The sequence below is a fragment of the Cebus imitator genome, unplaced genomic scaffold, assembly GCF_001604975.1.
Source record: "Cebus imitator isolate Cc_AM_T3 unplaced genomic scaffold, Cebus_imitator-1.0 Scaffold254, whole genome shotgun sequence".
NCBI lineage: Eukaryota > Metazoa > Chordata > Mammalia > Primates > Cebidae > Cebus > Cebus imitator.
In genome coordinates this window covers 1,170,310-1,191,282 of record NW_016107569.1, presented here as the reverse complement: position 1 = coordinate 1,191,282, position 20,973 = coordinate 1,170,310, and the positions used below count along the sequence as shown (strand labels likewise).

Here is a 20,973-nt window from a genome sequence, read left to right as displayed (position 1 = left end):
TTTTTTTTTTTTTTTTTTGAGACAAGGTCTTTCTCTCTCTAGTTCCCAGCCTGGAGTACACTGGCTTGATCATGGCTCACTACAGACTTGGGCTCAAGCAGTCTTGCCACCTCAGCCACCTGAGTAGCTGAGTTTGGTTTTCACCAGGGCCATGTGTCAGCCTATTTACCCTCACTTGGCGTCTCCTAAGCCGCCAGCCTCTGCTGTTCATCCAGTATCTGCTGAATGGTGATTACCTACTAAGTGGAAATAATACAAAGGTCTTATCTAGAAGCAGTTTTTGTTGATTATGTCCTTACAGTGGCCCGCTAGAGGGCGTCGTCGTTTAGTGTAATTCTGGTAGGTTTTTGTTTTGTTTTGTTTTTTTAAATGGAATAAACTGAAATCTTTACATGGGTATTGAATCCCTTTAGCAACTTGGTGGGTTGCTTTAACTGAATCACTCTTAATAGAAACATGAACTTGAATGGATTTATTCAATATTTGACAATATTAATTATTTTTCTTTTTTGAGACAGAGTCTTTCTCTGTCCCCCAGGCTGGAATGCAGTGACACGATGTCAGCTCACTGCAACCTCTGCCTCCCGCGTTCAAGCGATTTTCCTGCCTCAGCCTCCTGAGTAGCTGGGATTACAGGCGCACACCACCATGCCACCTGGATAATGTATATTTTCAGTAGACTTGGGGTTTCGCCATGTTGGCCAGGCTGGTCTCAAACTCCTGACCTCAGGTGATCTGTCTGCCTCAGCCTCCCAAAGTGCTGGGATTACAGGCGTGAGCCACCTCGCCCAGCCAAACAATATTTATTTTGCCAGGATTTGGATTCTAGTTTTTAAGTCTTTAAGTATCATTCAGAGCCGTATGTACTGAGAAACTCTTGAAACTGAGCCTTTGTTTCTTTAAAAAGTATCATTCTACAGTATCCTACAGGGATTTAAAAAGTACAGTGCATCAGGAGGCACGGTGGCTCACGCCTGTAATCCCAACGCTTGGGCCAAGGCAGGCGGATCACCTGAGGTTGGGAGATTAGCCTGGCTAACATGGTGAAACCCTGTCTCTACGATATATACAAAATTAGCTGGTTGTGGTGGCATGCGCCTGTAATCCTAGCTACTAGGGAGGCTGAGGTAGGAGAATCGATTGAACTCCGGAGGTGGAGGTTGCAGTGAGCCGGGATTGCACCACTGCACTCCAGCCTGGGCAACAGAGTGAGACTCTGTCTCCAAAAAAAAAAAAAGTACATTGTGTCTCTAGAAAAAAAAAATATTGCCAGGCGCGGTGGCTCACGCCTGTAATCCCAGCACTTTGGGAGGCCGAGGCGGGTGGATCACGAGGTCAAGAGATCGAGACCATCCTGGTCAACATGGTGAAACCCCGTCTCTACTAAAAATACAAAAAATTAGCTGGGCATGGTGGCACGTGCCTGTAATCCCAGCTACTGAGGAGGCTGAGGCAGGAGAATTGCCTGAGCCCAGGAGGCGGAGGTTGCGGTGAGCCGAGATCGCGCCATTGCACTCCAGCCTGGGTAACAAGAGCGAAACTCCGACTCAAAAAAAAAAAAAAAAATATTAGAGTCTGGGCTTGGGGCTCACCTAAAACAAGAAAATGGCAAAGTGGAAAACTAGGGATAGGCCTTCAGATCAAGTGCAGTTGACCTCTGCTATGACTCCCGGAAAGCATAGTATCAATCCTTGTGGAAAACCAAACAAGATTTAGTTTGATCCTCATAAACTCTGTCTCTTCAGAAAAAAAAAAAAAAATGGTGTGGTGGCATACCCCTGTAGTCTCAGCTACTTGGGAGGCTGGGGGCAGAGGATCACCAGAGCCCAGAAAGTTGGGGCCACAGTGAACTGAGATTACGCCACTGCACTCCAGCCTGGCTGACAGAGTAAGGCCGTGTCTTAAAAAACAAACAAGGCCAGCTGGGCGCAGTGGCTCAAGCCTGTAATCCTAGCACTTTGGGAGGCCGAGGCGGGTGAATCACCTGAGGTCAGGAGTTCAAGACGAGCCTGGCCATCATGGTGAAACCCCATCTTGAAAAAAACAAACAAGGCCAAGGGCAGTGGCTCATGCCTGTAATCCCAGCACTTTGGGAGGTCGAGGTGAGCGGATCACCTGAGGTCAGGAGTTCGAGACCAGCCTGGCAAAGATGGTGAAACCCCATCTCTACTAAAAATACACAAATTAGTCGGGCATGGTAGTGGGTGCTTATAATCCCTGCTACTCAGGAGGCTGAGGCATGAGGATTGCTTGAACCCGGGAGGCAGAGGTTGCAGTGAGCCGAGATCACGCCACTGCCCTCCAGCCTGGGTGTCAGAGTGAGGCTGTGTCTCAAAAAAGAAAAGCCAAATCAAAAAACCCAAAAGCCTTGTGAAGTAAGCTATGACCTCTATTTACAGGCGAAGAAATGAACTCAGACCAGTTTGGCCAACAGGTGAAACCCCGTCTCTACAAAAATGCAGAAATTAGCCAGGTGTGTGGCATGTACCTATAGTCCCAGCTACTTGGGAGGCTGAGGCAGGAGAATCGCTTCAACCTGGGAGGTGGAGGTTGCAGTGAGCAGAGATCGTGCCACTGCACTCCATCCTGGGCCACGGAGCAAGACTCTGCCTCAAAATAAGTAAATAATAAAGATAAGGGTAAATAAAGGGGAACAAGGGCATTGACAGTTGAAGAATGACACCTTAGATCAGAACTAGGATTGTCAGCTGGATAATTTTGTAAGAGAACAAATCCAAACCAAATGACGTCAGAATATATCAACTCCAGTTCTAAATCTCTACAGTTTTTCATGTTTTTCATTCAGTACCTTCCAAGTAACTAATTCCTCTTGAAACCAGTATCAAAAGTAAGTGGCATGTTTCAATGCAGCAGAAATATTTCTAAAATGCTTAATAGCTGAATATACAACACTCTTGCAGCTGTTCCTCAGGTATCAGTAGCAACTTCTGAAAAATCAGTGGTCTCAGAGCAACAGGTTTTTATACTGAATGGTACAGTGGGAACCATGGATTTTGGAGCAAGGTCAGCCTGGGCTGAAATTGTGACTCACATATTGGCCAAGTGCCTTTGGGTAGGGAGGTCATATCTCTGAATCTGTTTCCCCGTCTGTGTTATGGGGAATAGTATTACATGCCTCACTGGGCTGTAGTCAGAATTACATGAGATAATGTAGTTTATGGAAAGTGCAAACAGTGCTGGGTGTAAAGTAGGCACTGATAAGTGGATCCTATCTTAGAAATGGGATCTTGGGCAGGGTGCAGTGGCTCACCCTGTAATCCCAGCATTTTGGGAGGCCGAGCTGGGCAGATTGCTTGAGGTCAGGAGTTCGAGACCAGCCTGGCAAAGATGGAGAAACCCTGTCTCTACTAAAAATACAAAAACTAGACGCTTGTGGTGGTGCATGTTTGTAATCCCAGCTACTCAGGAGGCTGAGGCAGGAGAATCGCTTGAACCCGAGAGGTGAAGGTTGCAGTGAGCCAAGATCCGGTTACTGCACTCCAGCCTGGGCGACAGGAGCAAAACTCCATCTGAAAAAAGAAAAGGAAAGAAAGGAATGGGATCCCGGTCAGGTGCACCGCTCTGCAGACGTGGAGAGCCAACAGGGGACCAAGATGCTTTTTAGTCGCAGAATATGGATTATGTCAGGTGTGGCTTTGGCACGTCTAGGTCATTGGTTCTGTAGACTTGCTAAACCCAACCATCTGGGCATTTTCTCGGCTAACATAGAGGATGTTTTCATGTGAATACGTGTTCGTTCACCTGTGACATGTCTATAATCTTAAAGGTTCCTTCCGAGGCAAACATCTGATAGCGCGTGGCAAACTCTCCCAACAAATGCCGTTTCTGTAATGAGTAAGCCTCCTAATGCTCAAATAAATTTGTTAGCAACATGTCGGGTGTTTTCCCTATTTCTGTATACTTCTTCGCTTGTTCTAATATTTATGCTTTTTGGAGGGTGAAGGGGTTGAGAGGCGCCAAAAACCTTGGTTTCTAGGAGCGAGCCAAATTTTCTCCCCTAGAGACTAAAGAAAGTCATCAACTCCGGTTCCAAGAAAATCCAATCCGTAGTTTTTCCCTCGCTTTGGCTCTTCCCGGTCTCACTACTCGCGCCGGGCAGACGCGGTCCAGCAGACGCGGTCCAGCAGACGCGAGGCCGGCGAGAGTCCACCGGGTCCCAGGAGGGCGGGGCGGCCGAGGCCCCGCGGTCAGGGCGGGTGCCAGGAATCTCGGTGCGAGCAGACCCACTCGGGCGCCGTGGGACCACAACTCCCGGCATGCATTGCGGACTGCGCCAAACTCGGTTGGCTGGGAGATCCGCCCCTACTGCCCCCACCGGCCAATGGGACGGAGGAGAGAGTCCTAACCCGGATTCTCGGGGGCCAATGGCAGTACAGAGTAGGCGAGTGCTTCCTTACCACTCACCTTGCGCTCAGAGAAGCCACATTTAAAAGGTCGTGCGGGACTGGTTTCTTACAGGCAGTGGGAGCAGAGTCGGGAGGCGCGGCGGCGTCCCGGGAAAGCGGCGCCAGGGGCATCCCGGTCCCCGCGAGGCGGGCTCCCGACGTCGCCGGGGGCGGGGCCGAGGGCGGGGCCTGGCCTCGTTGTGGAGCGGCTCGTAATCCATCATGGCGGCCGCGGGGGTCAGTGTCTGTTCCTGAGCAGCGCTGGAGCCGGAGCCGGTTCCCGGGTCCTGCGGCTGAGGAGCCCCTCCGCTCTGCACGGCCCCTATCGGCGGGGGACGGCTGGGTCCCTCGGCGGAGCTCGGGGGATGTGACTGCCTGGGGGCGGCGGTGGTGTCAGTGTCCGGGGCCTGGGGTGGGGGTGTCTCAGGCAGAGACCCCCGGGCTTGGGGCAGCTGAGGCGGCCGGGCCTCCTCTACACGGCGCTCGCCTTCCGTTGTCGGGGCCTCGAGAGTCCTTCGTGCCTTACAGCTCCGCCCCGGCTCTGGGACACTGGGGGGTGGTCTGTTCCCCCCAGCTTGGGACACCCCATTTTCCGAGGCTTGGAAGAGCGTCGCCCCGGAGTAAGCCGCCCGTGCCGCGCCCCGACAGCCTCCCTCAGCCCCGCGCCGCCCCTTGCTCCTGATCCCGGCCCAAAGTTTGGCCACGGAGCTTCCCATTCAAATCCCTCCCCTGCTGTCAAGGGGTCTCCCCTTCCCCCAAGGTGGCTCCCGCGAGCCCCTAATGCCCTGACTTCTTCCAATGTCACCTACAGCCCCCTTAGTCTCAGCTCAGCCAGAAACTTTAATGCAAAGGAAAAGTCTGGATTGGTTCCATAGGCCTTTTAAAAAGCGGACTTAAAAGTTGCTGGCAATGCATTCCTTTTCGTCAGAGACGAGGGCAAACTCGCTGAAATCTGGGTGACCCGTGTCCTTTTCCGGAGAGCAGAGCAGAGAAGCGAGAGCGGCCGCTAGTTCGGCAGGAAATTTGTTGGAAGATGAAGAAGCTAAGATAGGGGGCTGGTGACTTCCACAGGAAAAGTTCTGGAGCAGTAGCCAAAGACGATCAGCGTTTCCTTTATATGTGGGAATTGAAATGACTAGTATTACTGACTCTTTTCAGCATCCCCTGTGAATATTTCTGTTTAGGTTTTTCTTCTTTAAAAGAAACTGTTATCCAGCCCGTTTTAAAAAAAAAAAAAAATCAAGAAACTTTTGGGTAACATTGCAATTACATTTCTTCAAATTGATAACTGCGAAAGTAATTGGAACTCCTGTTTGCAAGTGTCCTCCTAAAAAACGTGCTTCCTTTTATAATGGAAGATGCCTTTCTGTGATTGACTTCAGTTGCTGACTTGTGAAGAAGAAGCGAATGTGAAATCCCACGTATATGCCATCATTTCCCTCTATGTTTGCTAACCGTTCTGGAAGATCTTGAACCCTCTTCTGGAAAGGGGTACCTAGTATTACTTTATGGGGCAGCAGCCTGGAAAAGTTCTTGGGGACCAAAGAAGGCCAAGTTTGCCTGCCCTGCATTTTATCAAAGGAGCAGGGAAGAAGGAGTCTTCGAGGCATGGGGGCCCACACTGCAATGTTTTTGTGGAACATGGTGAGTGCTTTTCCAAATATCTGCTCGTGGTTTTCCTTATGCATTCATCTTAGGCTTTCAGGGAACTTTTGAACAACAGTACTTGCGACAGTTCCTTCCAGTTCTACTTAATACATTTGTTACTGTGGTTATCTCTTAAGTTCCTGGTGGAACTTTCTTTGTATAAGAAAAAGTTACTTCGTGACTGTGTATGGCTTTATTCAAAATCTATTTGAGTTGCTTATGTTTTGCCTGATTCCCCTTCTAATTCACTGCTGACCTTGGACAAGCCATTTTGCTGTTCCAGGGGAGGGCTTCAGTTTCCTGAGGTGGTTGGACTTAAGTAGTGTCTTAGGATCCATGGTTCTATGATTCTGCTCTAACCGAAATCGTGGGCTCTTTACTGCTTTGTCTACAGGGAGCTTTTCTCATATTCTCAAAGTGGTTTGTGTTTCTGAGAAGGTTAAGAATCACAGATACTGGTTGACACGAATATCCTTGACCTTTTCCATCATAAGTTGGACTTGAAAATATTCACTTGGGAGCCATGTGGGAAAAAATCAAGTGAGGAAGCAGCATTCCTTGTGAATTTTAGATACACAGCTTCTGTCTTACCTTCCATAAGGAGCAGTCCCTTCCTCGTTGATGAAGCTTTCATCCTCTGTTCTCCTGTTTAGAATGACATTTGGGCCAAGAAAGGTTATCTTTGACACTTTTATGAACATATTTGGCATTTGAGTGCTGACAGTACATTTTATGTTGTTGATGTCCAGTAATTCTGTGTGAAGGTAAAGCTGAGGGTTTTAAAGTGATGTCTATAACCAATTAATTAGGGTTACTGTTTGTACTGTTGCAGCCTGACAGTTTTCAGATTGTGTCCTTTCTGTTAAAAAATCAGTTGAGCCCACCTATCCTGTAAGCAAACGTATGAAGTTGTGCAAGTGGCTTATGCTTTGAAATTCATTCAGAAATACGTCTTAACCATGGGTGACTGCAATCAACAGAGGTTTCTGTTGGATGAACTTGCATTTGACGAAGTTTTACTTTCTTGCAGGAAAATATTTACTTCATCTAAATAAATGTGGGTGCTTGTATTTTACTTTGCTTTGAAACATTAGTTCTATTTTAGCTTTGTTTGCAGGCCGGCAAATATGGTCATGTGTTAGGTTATGATGCCTCCCAAATTGAGGATTTAAAAAGTGAATTATTTACATTTTAACTAGATATGATCGTGCAGCTTACATATTGAAAATTGGTACAGACTTTTTGGAGAGCTTTGGCAGAACTTATCAGAATTTGAAATGTACGTGCCAATGACCCAGTAATCTCATTTCTGGGAAACTAGTATAGAAAGCAGTGTACTTCCCTACGTGACCCTCATATCCCTTCAGGGGTTCAGAGGCTAAAACTATTTTCATATTCACAGTGTACCAAGATCTTGTCTCTTTTGCTATGTTGACATTTACACTAATGGTGCAAAAGTAAAACAGGTATCCTAGCATGAATCTGGGTTGTGATACTACACAACCTACAAATCTCAGCTACATACTAACTGTATTTGTAGTCATTGCATTCTTCATGACGTGCACTGACAGTTTAAAAATATATGTATATTGGCCGGGCGCAGTGGCTCACACCTGTAATCCTAGCACTTTGGGAGGCCGAGGTGGGCGGATCACCTGAGGTCAGGAGTTCAAGACCAGCCTGGCCATCATGGTGAAACCCCATCTTTAAAAATATATATATACATATATATATGTGTGTGTGTGTATATAGATAGATATAGATATATCTCCACTTTTCACTGAAAAATGTCTTTTTTTTTTTTTTTTGAATCAGAGTCTCACTGTGTCACCCAGGCTGAGTGCAGTGTCGTGATCTCAGCTAACTGTAATTTTCTCTTCCTGGGTTCCAGTGATTCTCCTGCCTCAGCTTCCCAAGTAGCTGGGACAACAGGCACACACCACTGACGCCCAGCTAATTTCTTTATTTTTTAGTAGAGACGGGGTTTCTTTTTTTCTTTTTCTTTTTTTNTTTTGTTGCCCAGGCTGGTATGCAGTGGCACGGTCTCAGCTCACCGAAACCTCTGCCTCCCAGGTTCAAGTGATTCTCCTGCCTCAGCCTCCCAAGTAACTGGGACTACAGGCGCCTGCCACTATGCCCGGCTAATTTTTGTATTTTTAGTAGAGACTGGGTTTCACTGTGTTGGCCAGGCTGGTCTCGAACTCCTGACCTTGTGATCTGCCTGCCTTGGCCCCTCAAAGTGCTGAGATTACAGGCGTGAGCCACCGCACCTGATTAGATTTCACTGGAAAATACCTTGATGAAGCAGCAGAAATTTATTAAATTTTGACCCTTGTGTGTGTCTTTTTTTTTTTTTTGAGATGGAGTTTTATTCTGGTTGCCCAGCCTGGAGCACAGTGGTGCGATCTGGGGTCACTCTGCCTTCCAGGTTCAGGTGAGGCATTGCACTGACATTGCCTCAGCCTCCCAAGTAGCTGGGATTACAGGCATGTGCCACCATGCCCAGCTAATTTTGCATTTTTAGTAGAATTGGGATTTCTCGATGTTGGTCAGGCTGGTCTCAAGCTCCAGACCTTAGATGATCCTCCCACCTCGGCCTCCCAAGGTGGGATTACAGGCATGAGCCACCGTGCTGTGTATGTCTTCTTAATATTCTGCAGGTTAAAATGGGAGGTATGCATCAAGCACTTCTACTGTGTACTAAAGTATAATGGTTATCTCTAGGAAGAGCACTTGGGTGATTGGGTTGCAAACTGAACTAGCCACTGTTTTCGTGGACTACCATTTTTACTTGAAACTATGACTGACAGACATATGGTTATTCAAACTAAAAGTGTATGCGGGAATCTTTCAAGGAAAACAACAGGTAGTATTTGTTGCCAATGATGAAATTTTAGCTTTCCAGTGAAAATTAGGATTTTGGAGAAAATTTTTTTTTTTTCTTCAGGACAGAGTTTCGCTCATGTCGCCCAGGCTTGAGTACAGTGGTGCAGTATCAGCTCACTGCAACCTCTGCCTCCCGGGTTCAAGTGATTCTCCTCCCTCAGCCTCCCAGGTAGCTGGGATTACAGGCGCACACCACCACGCCCAGCTAATAGAGAATTTTTATCTACCACCGTGATAGAGATTGGTGGTAATATTTACAGAGGCCATATTTTAATATCTTATAAAGAAATATATTATTTGGAAGTTCTACGTAAATCAGTAAACCAGTTTTTCTTTTTTGTTTGTTTTTGAGACAGTCTTGCTATGTCACCTAGGCTGGAGTGTATCGGTGTGATCTTGGCTTATAGCACCCTCTGTCTCCCAGGTTCAAGCAATTTTCATGCCTCAGCCTCCCAAGTAGCTAGGATTATAGGCATGCAGCGTCACATATGACTAATTTTTGTATTTTTAGTGGAGATGGAGAATTTTTAAATGGAGGCTAACATGGATTTTTTACCATGTTAGCCAGGCTGGTCTTGAACTGACCGCAAATGATCTGCCCACCTTAGCTTCCCAAAATGCTGAGATTACAGGTGTGAGCCACTGTGCCCAGCCAAACCAATATTTTTTAAATGATCAATGCATAATATAAAATCATGCACAGGTTAAAGATCCATTCAAACTGCAAAATGGAGCCCAGGTGCGATGACTCACACCTGTAATCCCAACAATTTGGGAGGCTGAGTTAGGTGGATCACCTGAGGTCAGGAGTTCGAAACCAGCCTGGTAAAACCCCGTTTCTACAAAAAATACAAAAATTAGCTGGCCAACATGGTAAAACCCCGTTTCTACAAAAAATACAAAAATTAGCTGGCCAACATGGGAAAACCCCCTTTCTACAAAAAATACAAAAATTAGCTGGGCGTGGTGGCGTATGTCTGTAATCCCACCTACTCGGGAGGCTGAGGCACAAGAATCACTTGAACCCAGTTGGCAGAGTTGCAGTGAGCCTAGATCCTGCCACTGCACTCCAGCCTGGATGACAGAGTGAGACTCCATCTAAAAAAAAATGCAAAATGGGCAAGCAGATTTTAATGTAACAGAATACAGTTCGTTGAGGCCAGTTGTGATGTCTCCCGCCTGTAATCCTAGCATTTAGGGGACTGGGGTGGGAGAATTGCTTGAGGCCAGGAGTTGGAGACCAGCCTGGGCAACAGAGTGAGATCTTACCTCTCCAAAAATTTTAAAAATTAGTCAAGCTCCCACTGGAGCCACGGAATTGAGGCTGCAATGAGCCATGAACACACCACTGCACTCCAGTTTGGGCAATAGAGGGAAACCCTGTCTCTGGGGGAAAAAAAGAAGACAGTTCATTGGTAGGGTTTCAGATTCTATGTGGCAGCCAGCCTTTGAGAAACTCTTGGCTGGGTACAGTGGCTCAACGCCTGTAATCCCAGCACTTTAGGAGGCTGAGGCAGGTGGATCACTTGAGGTCAGGAGTTTGAGACCAGCCTGGCCAACATGATGAAACCCTGTCTCTACTAAAAATACAAAAATTAGCCAGGAGGGGTGGCATGCACCTGTAGCCCCAGCTACTTGGGAGGCTGAGGCAGGGAAATCGCTTGAGCCCGGGAGTTGGAAGTTGTGACCTGAGATCGTGCCACTGCACTTCAGCCTGGGTGACAGAGCGAGACTTTGTCTCAAAAAAAAAGAAACTACCATTTACCATGTTTTGATGTAGCATCAAAGAACAATATCTACAGTTATCTAGAAAGTCTGTTTTTGGGGGAAAAAGCAGTTATTTTCCAGTAATAAAAATATTTGTTTTTAAATGAATAATTATTTAAATTTCAGTTTTCATTTCTAATGTGGTAACTTTTGTTGAGATAACCTACACAAACTAAGGCTCTTTGGAACCTTTGATGATTTTCAAGAGTGTGACAAGGGTCTGAGATTAAAAAGTTTGAAGCCAGGCACTATGGCCCATGCCTGTAATTCCACACTTTGGGAAGCCAAGGCAGGCGGCTCACTTGAGCCCAGGAGTTCAAGATTAGCCTGGGCAACATATGGAAACCTTGTCTTTACAAAAAAAAAAAAAAAAAAAAAAAAAAAAAAAAAAGGCCAGGTGTGCTGTCACGCCTATGTTCCCAGCTGCTTGAGAGGCTGAGGTGGGAGGATCACTTGAGCTTGGGAGGTCAGCGCCTCAGTGAGCCATGATCACCCCACTGCACTCCAACATGGGTGACAGGGCAAGACCCCATCTCAAAAAAAGTTTGAGAACTGTTGCTGTAGAAAGTCTATCAAGAAGGCACATAGGGATTTTTGTTGCTATCATACTCTAAAGTACTAACATTGAATGATGTGTATGTTGTGGTAAGTAGAAAAAAAGCAATTTAAAAATCATTCTTACTGGTATGGCCACATTTTTGTAAAACAAAAATATCTATTTGTGTATGTGCAGAAAAAAAGTATGGAAGGATTTTAGACTGAAATTGTTATCTCTAGGGACTTGAGCTTTAGATGGACTAGGAGAAAACTTTCTCGTTATGCTTTGTATGATGTTCCAAGTGTCTTTTTACAACAAACTTGGTTTATCTTGTAATACAAAAAATATGAAGATTTAAAAATTGAATTGATGACAGCCCAGTCTGTCACTTTTTTGAGATACCTTTTTATGAAAGAATTTGCTTAAGTTGTGTCTGAAGACAAAGCAATTTTTTTGGACCCTGGCTCTTCTTTTTCTAAGGGAATGCCGTGTCATTTTGTGTTATAGATAATTTGTGATCTTCCGTAGGCCGATCTTTCTAGAATTGGTTAATGTCCATGTACATTAGATTGAAAAATTTGAATTCAGAAATGTACAGTGTTGGATAAGACATGGATCTGGAAGCCAAGAATAGTGTCAATTGTTGGTGGTGGTGAATCTGAAAGAGTGGGCAGATGGCAGCTTTTTGCCAGAATCATTCAGCATCAAAGGGCTAGTCATATCTACAAGGGAAAAAAAGGAAGCCATGTTATTAAATATTTCATGCACCGTATGTTCCTTTCAAATTTCAGAGGCTTGACGAAGAAAATTCACTTTTGGGAGAGTTGGTAAAACAATTGAAAGCATTTAGTAGTCAAGTTTTTCCTTAGTGTTTCCTTCTTTCTTTAACAGACATTTATTTTATTGAGCACAGACTATGCCAGGTAGTGTTCTAGTCGCTGGTGATACATTTGTGAACAAAAAAAAAAAAACCCTGCCCTTGAGAATTGCTTGAACCCAGGAGGCGGAGATTGCAGTGAGCCGAGTTCTCGCCACTGCACTACAGCCTGGGCAACAGTGAGATACTCTGTCTCAAAAAAAAAAAAAAGAAATCCCTGCTCTCCTAGAACTTACATTCTAGTGGGAAGAGACACACCATAAATAAGCTAAGTAAATAAAATACGAACCTATTAGTGATATGTGCTGAGGAGAAGAGTAACGTAGAGAAAGGGGACAGGGAATGGGGTAGGAGGTGTAATTTTAGTTAGGGCAGCTAGAGAGGCCTGACTGAGAAGTGGCGTTTGATTAAAGACCTGAAGGAGGGGCTAGGCGTGGTGGCTCACGCCTCCCTTTTGGGAGTCCGAGGTGGGTGGATCACAAGGTCAGGAGATTGAGACCATCCTGGCCGTGGTAAAACCCTGTCTCTACTAAAATACAAAAAAAAAAATAGTCAGGTGTGGTGGCAAGTGCCTGTAGTCCCAGCTACTCAGGAGGCTGCGGCAGGGGAATCGCTTGAACCCAGGAGATGGAGGTTGCAGTGAGCTGAGATCGCATCACTGTACTCCAGCCTGGCAACAAAGCAAGACTCTGTCTCAAAGAAAAAAAAACCTGAAGGAGGAAGGTGAGCAGCAAGCCCTGTTGAAATAAGTGAAAGCGGGCACAGTGACTCACACCTGTAATCTCAGCACTTTGGGAGGCTGAGGCAGGTGGATCATCTGAGGTCGAGAGTTCAAAACTAGCCTGACCAACATGGAGAAATCCTGTCTCTACTAAAAATACAAATAAATAAATAAATAAGCTGGGCATGGTGGCACATTCCTATAATTCCAGATACTCAGGAGGCTGAGGCAGGAGAATTGCTTGAACCCAGGGGGCAGAGGTTGCGGTGAGCCAAGATTGCGCCATTGCACTCCAGCCTGAGCAACAAGAGCGAAACTCTGTATCGAAAAAAAAAAAAAAAAAAAGAGAAAGAAAGAAAAGAAATATGTGGAAGCATTTCAGGCCAAGGGAACCAGGATGCAGAGACCTGAGGCAGAGCTTGCTAGTTTCAAGGAGCAGCCTAGAGGCCACTGCACTAGAGCAGAGAGCAAAAGGGGAGATGCAGGAGGTAAAATGGAGGGTGAGAAGAGAATGGCTGAAGGAGAGGGTGGCTTCATTGGCCATTTCAAGGATTTTGACTTTGATTCATATGGTGTAGGAAGGCCTTGGAGAATTTTCCAAGGGGACTCTACGATCTGATTTATATTTTAATAGTAAATAGAATCTCCCCAGCTGCTATGATCTGAAGGAGAACAAGGGAGCAGGGTTTCCACGTGGGGGTCGCTTGCACGGAGCCAGATGAGAATGATGATGTTTGGACAAAGGTGGTGGCACTGGGTGGAGGGTCAGAGCCAACAAGATTTGCTCTTGGATTAGATGTGGGATATGGGGGTATGAGAGGGGCCAAACGTGACTTCCAGGTTTCTGAACTGAATAACTGGAAGAATGGAGTTGCCTTTTATTGAAATGTAGAATAGAGGAACTGGTGGTGAGGGGTATACAGGGGAATGAGGATCCGGAGCTCCTTTTGGGGTATACTGTATTTGAGATGCTTGTTAGGCATCCAGCTGGATGTGTCAAATGGGCAGTTGGGACACCAAGCTTGAATTCAGGGAAGCACTCCAGGCTGGGGAGTCAAGCTGCCGAATAGATGGAATATGCAAACAGACGAGGTTGTCAAGGGAGAAGTCTCTATATATGTGTCTTTCACATGTGTAAGGTAACATTCCTTCATGAAATTAAGACTTTACATTTTTATTTATTTTATTTTTAAATTATTTATTTATTTTGAGATGGAGTCTTGCTCCGTCACCCAGGCTGGATCACAGCGGTGCGATCTCAGCTCACTGCAACCTTCGCCTCCCAGGTTCAAGCAGTTCTCATGTGTCAGCCTCCCGAGTAGCTGGGATTACAGGTGCACACCACCACACCTGGTTAATTTTTGTATTTTTAGCAGAGACAGGGTTTTGCCATGTTGACCAGGCTGGTTTCAAACTCCTGACGTCAGGTGATCCGCCTGCCTCGGCCTCCCAAAGTGCTGGGATTACAGGCATGAGCCTCCGTACCTGGCCAGACTTTACATTTTTATGTAGTTTGAATTTTTTGTAGGGGGAAGGTGACATTCACATTTTGCATGGGAATTATTTTAACTCTTCTTTAATTTTATTTTTCTTTTTGAGATAGTCTCACTGTGTGGCCAAGGCTGGCGTGCAGTGGCACGATCTTGGCTCACTGCAACCTATGCCTCCCAGGATCGATCAATTCTCCTGCCTCAGCCTCTTGAGTAACTAGGACTACAGGTGTTTGCCACTGTGCCTGGCTATTTTTTGTATTTTTAGTAGAGATAGGGTTTCACCATTTGGCCAGGCTGGTCTCAAACTCCTGATCTCAAGTGATCTGCCCGCCTTGGCCTCCCAAAGTGCTGTGATTACAGCCATGAGCCACCTCACCCAGCCTTCTTTAAGTTTTAAATCCTGTTTCTGTAGATTTTTTTTTCTACTAAGTCAAAAAGTTGCAGATAGAAAAAATTGCACACATTTTTTCTTAATTTTCTTAGCAGCGAATTATTTATTTATTATTTTATTTTTGTTTGTTTGTTTGTTTGTTAAGATGGAGTCATGCTCAGTTGCCCAGGCTGGAGTATAGTGGTGTGATCCCAGCTCACAGCAACCACCATGCCCAGTTAATTAAAAAATATTTTTCTTTCTTTCTTTTTTTTTGTTTGTTTGAGACAAAGTCTCTCACTGTCATCCAGACTGGAGTGCACTGTGATGATCCCGGCTTACTGCAGCCTCAACCCTGTCAACTCAAGCAGTCCTCCTGCCTTAGCCTTGCAAAGTGCTGGGACTACTGTAGCAGGAGCAGCCGTGGGAAACGGATCTGTCTAACACTGAATGCAGGAGGAAGAGGGGTTTATTGTTATTATGGCCGGGAGCCTGGGCGATAATTTGTCCAAAACCCAGCTCAGCTTGTCTAACAAAGGGAGGTTCAGCCTTTATGTAGGCTTATACTTTAGATATTACAGATGAAAGAATCTTAGGTTCATAGTTTTAGGACTCACATGTGAAAAGGTTTCTGTTTGATCTTGTTTTAAGTAAAAATAGTGCCTTCTGGAGTGTTTCCCTAAGGCCTAGCCTGTCACTTACAGGAAGGTAAAACCGGAGGTGCCAGCTGGTCAACCTTTTCTTCTATTGAAATGCAGCATGATAGTCAAAGGGGAAGTTGATCTGAGAAGCCTGGGTCTCCCTCTTCACTACAAGGTATGAGCCACTGCACCTGGCCTTGTAATGCTTTTCTAGCTAATGTTTAAAAAAATTGAAGCTTTGAGGGTTTGTTATTTTTTTTTTCCTTCCTCTTTTTTTTTTCTGGAGACAGAGTCTCGCTCTGTCCCCCAGGCTGGAGTGCAGTTTCGTGATCTTTGCTCACTGCAACTTCCGCCTCCTGGGTTCAAGGGATTCTCCTGCCTTAGCCTCCCTAGTAGTTGGGATTACAGGCACATGCCACCGCACCTGGCTAATTTTTGTATTTTTAGTAGAGATGGGGTTTTACCATGTGCAGCTAATTTCTATAAATGGTGGCTCACACCTATAATGTCAATTTCCTGGCTTCAAGCGATCCTCCCACCTTGGCCTCCCAGAGTGTTGGGATTACAGGCGTGAGCCACTGTACCAAGCCTACTTTAGGTTTAATTTGTTCTTTTTTTCTGGCTTCTTAAAATAGAAATTGAGATAATTCCAAATCTTTCTTGTCTAATATAAGCATTTAAAAAGCTGTGTATTTCCTTCTAAACACTGTGTTAGCTCCATCACATAAGTTTTCATGTGTTATTATCAAAGTGTTTGATTTCCAAATATTTGGGAATTCTAAATATCTTGGTTTCTGATTTAATTTTTTTGTGGTCAGAGAACATCCTCTGTAAAATTTCAGTCTTCTGACATTTACTGAGACTAATTTTAGGGCCCAGCATGTAACCTGTCTTTGTGAATGTTCCATTTGTACTTGAAAAGAGTATGTGTTGTCAGGTGTAGTTTTCTATAAATCGAGTTGTTTCATACTTTTATTTAAAATCTTCTTTTTATTTTCTACTTGTTTCATCTATAGCTGCTGACGTTTTTGGGGGGGCAGTATCTCTTCTTACTGAGACAGTGATGCTGAAGATCAGCTATAGTAATAGATTTGATTTTTTCCTTAATTCTGTCACTTTGTTTAGTCTTAGAAGCATTTATTCGAAAACAGGAAAGACTGAAAAACAATAAGAGAACTAGGCATGTAACTCAAGAAGCCAGAAAACCAAAGCAATCCCGCAGTACAAAGAAGAGAATAATCAAAATAAAAACCAATTAAGAATAGAAATGATCAGCCGGGCGCGGTGGCTCAAGCCTGTAATCCCAGCACTTTGGGAGGCCGAGGCGGGTGGATCACGAGGTCAAGAGATCGAGACCATCCTGGTCAACATGGTGAAACCCCGTCTCTACTAAAAATACAAAAAATTAGCTGGGCATGGTGGTGCGTGCCTGTAATCCCAGCTACTCAGGAGGCTGAGGCAGGAGAATTGCCTGAACCCAGGAGGCGGAGGTTGCGGTGAGCCGAGATCGCGCCATTGCACTCCAGCCTGGGTAACGTGAGTGAAACTCCGTCTCAAAAAAAAAAAAAAAAAAAAAAAAAAACAATAGAAGTGATCAATAAAACCAAAAGCTAACTTTGACTGGGCGTGGTGGCTCACGCCTGTAATCTCAGCACTTTGGGAGGCCGAGGCAGGCGGATCACCTGAGGTCAGGAGTTCAAGACCAGCCTGGACAACATGGTGAAACCCTGTCTTAAAAAAAAAAAAAAGAAAAATATTATTGATCTAGGCACACTTTGGGTAAGACTAATGAAGAAAAAGAAAAGGCACAATATTTAGAAAAAGAACAATATTTAGAATGAAAATATAACTATAAATATTCTCTCAGTTTTTGTCTCTTTTTTTTGTTTGTTTTTTGGAGACAGGATCTCACTCCGTCACCCAGGCTCAATTGGAGTGCAGTGGCAATCGTAGCTCACTGCAACTTCCATCTCCCAGGCTCAAGCTGTTCTCCTACCTCAGCCTCCCGAGTAACTGGGACTATAGGCATGTGCCACCATGTCTGGCTGATTTTTTGTTTTTTTGGAGTTTCACCATGTTACTCAGGCTGGTCTTGAACTCCTGAGCTCTAGCAATCTGCCCTCCTAGTGCTGGGATTACAGTTGTGAGGCACTGTGCCTGGCTGGTTCTTATTTTATAGTTTGCATTGTTCTGCTGAGGTTCACCGTTTTTTCATTCGTTAGGTCTATCTTTTTCCTCGATCCTAGAAGGTATTTGTAAAAAGATCGTGCCTGCTAATTTAAATGTCTGGGTCATCTTGGGGTCTGTTTTTATTGATTGCTTTTTCTGTACATTATGAGTCAGATTTTCCTGCATTTTTTAAATTCCCTCCTCCCCTTTCCTGCGTTATTGCATGTTAAATAATTTTGATTGTATGCCAGACATGTGGGTGTTATATTATAGGGATTCTGGATCTTGTTTTTCTTTAAAGAAGTTTTCATTTTGTTTTGACGAGTAGTTAGGTTACTGTAGTTACTTAAATTACCGTGAGTTACTGGTTGTTAAGTTAGTTTGACCCTGCCAGGTTTGCTTTTATGCTTTGTTAGTATGGATTTATCCTCAGTCCAGACACCTGGCCCTTACAATAGAGGGCACTCTTCAGATTTAATGCTTGACGTGTTTGGGATCTAAACAAAATGACAGAGGTGCTTAGCAAAGTCTCTCCACCCTGGATGAACTAGCACTTGAATGTCTTCCAGCACTGTGAAACCTCTGTGTCTGTGCAGTTCTCAGCCTCATGACCTCTGCTGTCTACTAAACTTTACAGAGTCTGGAAGCCATGGACCCATAGGATGCCTCCAACCATCTTCTTTTTACCTCTGTGTTCTATTATCCCTGCCCTGCCCTCATCTTCTCTCAGATTTCTTGCCCTACAAATTCTACCTGCCTCATCATCCTCAAATCCAATCCTTTGCTTCCTCAGTTCACAGAGATGGCTGCTGTCAGTTTAGGTTCCATCTTCCTGCACTGTAGTTGGGAAGGTGCCCCAGGCAGGAAGTTGGAGGCAACATGCAACTTACCTTATATTTTTCTCTTCCTTCAAGGGTCACAGCCCTGCCTTGCCTGTTGTCTAATGCCTGAAAACAGTTGTCTCAATATTTTATTCAGCCTTACAGTTGCTTAGGACAAAAGGATGTCTAATACCACTTTTACTGCATTATGGACAGAAGCAGAAGTTCAGTTCTGCATATTCTGTTTTTTTGTTTGTTTGTTTGTTTTTTTAGACGGAGTCTCACTCTGTCGCCCAGGCTGGAGTATAGTGGCACAGTCTCGGCTCATTGCAACCTCTACCTTCTGGATTCAAGTGATTCTGCCTCAGCCTCCCGAGTAGCTGGGGTTACAGATGTGTGCCACCACTCCTGGCTAAGTTTTGCATTTTTAGTAGAGGTGGGGTTTCACCATGTTTGTCAGGCTGGTCTTGAGCTCCTGACCTCAAGTGATCTACCTGCCTTAGCTCCCAAAGTGCTGGGACAGTTCTGCATATTCTGACCTGTGCAATATATATTTTTTTGTAGTTTGGCTTCTTTCACTCAACATATGGAGCATTCACTCATGTTGCTGCAAATATCAGTAGTTTGTTCATTTCATTATTGTTTAGATTTCTGTTGTATAAATATTGCGGAATTTATTTGCCCATGCTATTATCAATAGATTATTTTTAGTTTTAGCTATTTGTAATAATGCTGCTATGAACATTCTTACATATATCTATATACCTAGAAGTGGACTTGCTGAGTCACATGTTACAGGCATATTCAGCTTGTATAGATATTGCCAAGCAGCTTTCCAAAGTCATTGTATCACTTTAGCTCCTATCAATAGTATAGGAGAGTTCCAGTTGATTTACATTCTTGCCAAAACCTTGATATTGTAAATCTTTTGTTTTATTTCTAATTTTTATTTTATTTTATTGAGAAGGTCTCACTCTGTCTCCCAGGCTGGAGTGTGGTGTCACGAACATGGCTCATTGCCTCCTAGAAAGAGTGATTCTCCTTCTTCAGCCTCCTGAGTAGCATAGACCACAGATGTACACTGTAACGCTCAGCTAATTTTTTAGATTTTTGTGAAGATGGGGTTTGGCCATGTTGTCCAGGGTGGGTTCAAAATCCTGACCTCAATTGATCCTCCTGCCTCTGCCTCCCAAAGTGCTGGGATTACAAGTGTGAGCCACCGTGCCTGGCCTTGTCAGACTTGATTTTTTTTCAGATAGAGTCTTGCTCTGTCATCCAGTCTGGGGTGCAGTGGCGCGATCTCACCACAACCTCCACATCCCAAGTTTCAGCGATTCTTCTGCCTCAGCTTCCTGAGTAGCTGGGACTACAGGCATGCGCCACCATGCCAGACTAATTTTTTTGGATTTTTAGTAGACGAGGTTTTACCATGTGGGCCAGGCTGTTCTCAAACTGCTGACCTCAAATGATCCGCCCACCTCGGCCTCCCAAAGTTCAGGAATTACAGGTGTGAGCCACTGCACCCAGCCTGGCCAGACTTTTAAATGTTAGCCTTGCAGGTGGCTGTGCAGTAGTATCTCCCAGCTTTAATTTGCTCTTCTTTAATGACTCATAAGGATAAGCACCTTTTCACATATATATTTTTTTGTTTTTAGACGGAGTTTCGCTCTTGTTACCCAGGCTGGAGTGCAATGGTGTGATCTCGGCTCACCGCAGCCTCCACCTCCTAGGTTCAGGCAATTCTCCTGCCTCAGCCTCTTGAGTAGCTGGGATTACAGGCACGCGCCAACACGCCCAGCTAATTTTTTGTATTTTTAGTAGAGACGGGGTTTCACCATGTTGACCTGGATGGTCTCGATCTCTTGACCTCGTGATCCACCCACCTCGGCCTCCCAAAGTGCTGGGATTACAGGTGTGAGCCACCGCGCCCGGCCCCTTTTCATATGTTTATTAGCCATTTGGAATATATGTATACCTGTGTATTTCTTGCCGGTTCACCTCTTTTGTCCATTTTTCTTTTCTTTTTTTTTTTTCTTTGAGACAGAGTCTCACTTTGTTACCAGGCTGGAGTACAGTGGAGTAATCTCGGCTCACCACAACCTCTGCTTCCTGGGTTCAAGCGGTTCTCCTGCCTCAGCCTTTCGAGTAGCTAGGGCTACAGGCACGTGCCACTATGCCCAGGTGACTTTTGTATTTTTAGTAGAGACAGGGTTTCACCATGTTGTCCAGGATGGTCTCTATCTCTTGACCTTGTGATCCACCAGCCTCAGCCTCCCAAAGTGCTGGGATTACAGGTGTGCACCACCTCGCCCAGCCCCATTTTTCTATTTATGTTTACTCTTTATTGATTTGTAGGAGTTATTTATGTATTCTCTCTCTCTCCCTCTCTCTCTCTCTCTCTCTCTTTTTTTTCTCTGAAGCAGAGTCTCATTCTGTCGCCCAGGCTGGAGTGCGGTGGCACAGTCTCGGCTCACTCCAGCCTTGACCTCCTGAGCTCAAGAGATCCTCCAGGAGAGATCCTCCAACTTCATCCTACTGAGTAGCTAGGACTATAGGTGTGCACCACCACTTCTGGTTAATTTTGTTATTTTTTGTAGAGTTGGGGTTTTACCATGTTGCCCAGATTGGTCTCAAACT

At 45.0% G+C, this 20,973-nt stretch overlaps 1 protein-coding gene across 1 annotated transcript in view; it reads left to right on the top strand.

The window, feature by feature from the left end:
* The first annotated feature begins 5,459 nt into the window (after positions 1-5,459).
* Positions 5,460-20,973, top strand: part of ABL1 (ABL proto-oncogene 1, non-receptor tyrosine kinase) — a 161,061-nt gene continuing 145,547 nt past the window's right edge. Inside the window, exon 1 of the mRNA XM_017499071.1 lies at positions 5,460-6,050. Coding sequence (XP_017354560.1) covers positions 5,915-6,050 — 136 coding nt within the window. The 5' untranslated portion in view covers positions 5,460-5,914. The remainder of the gene's footprint in view (positions 6,051-20,973) is intronic.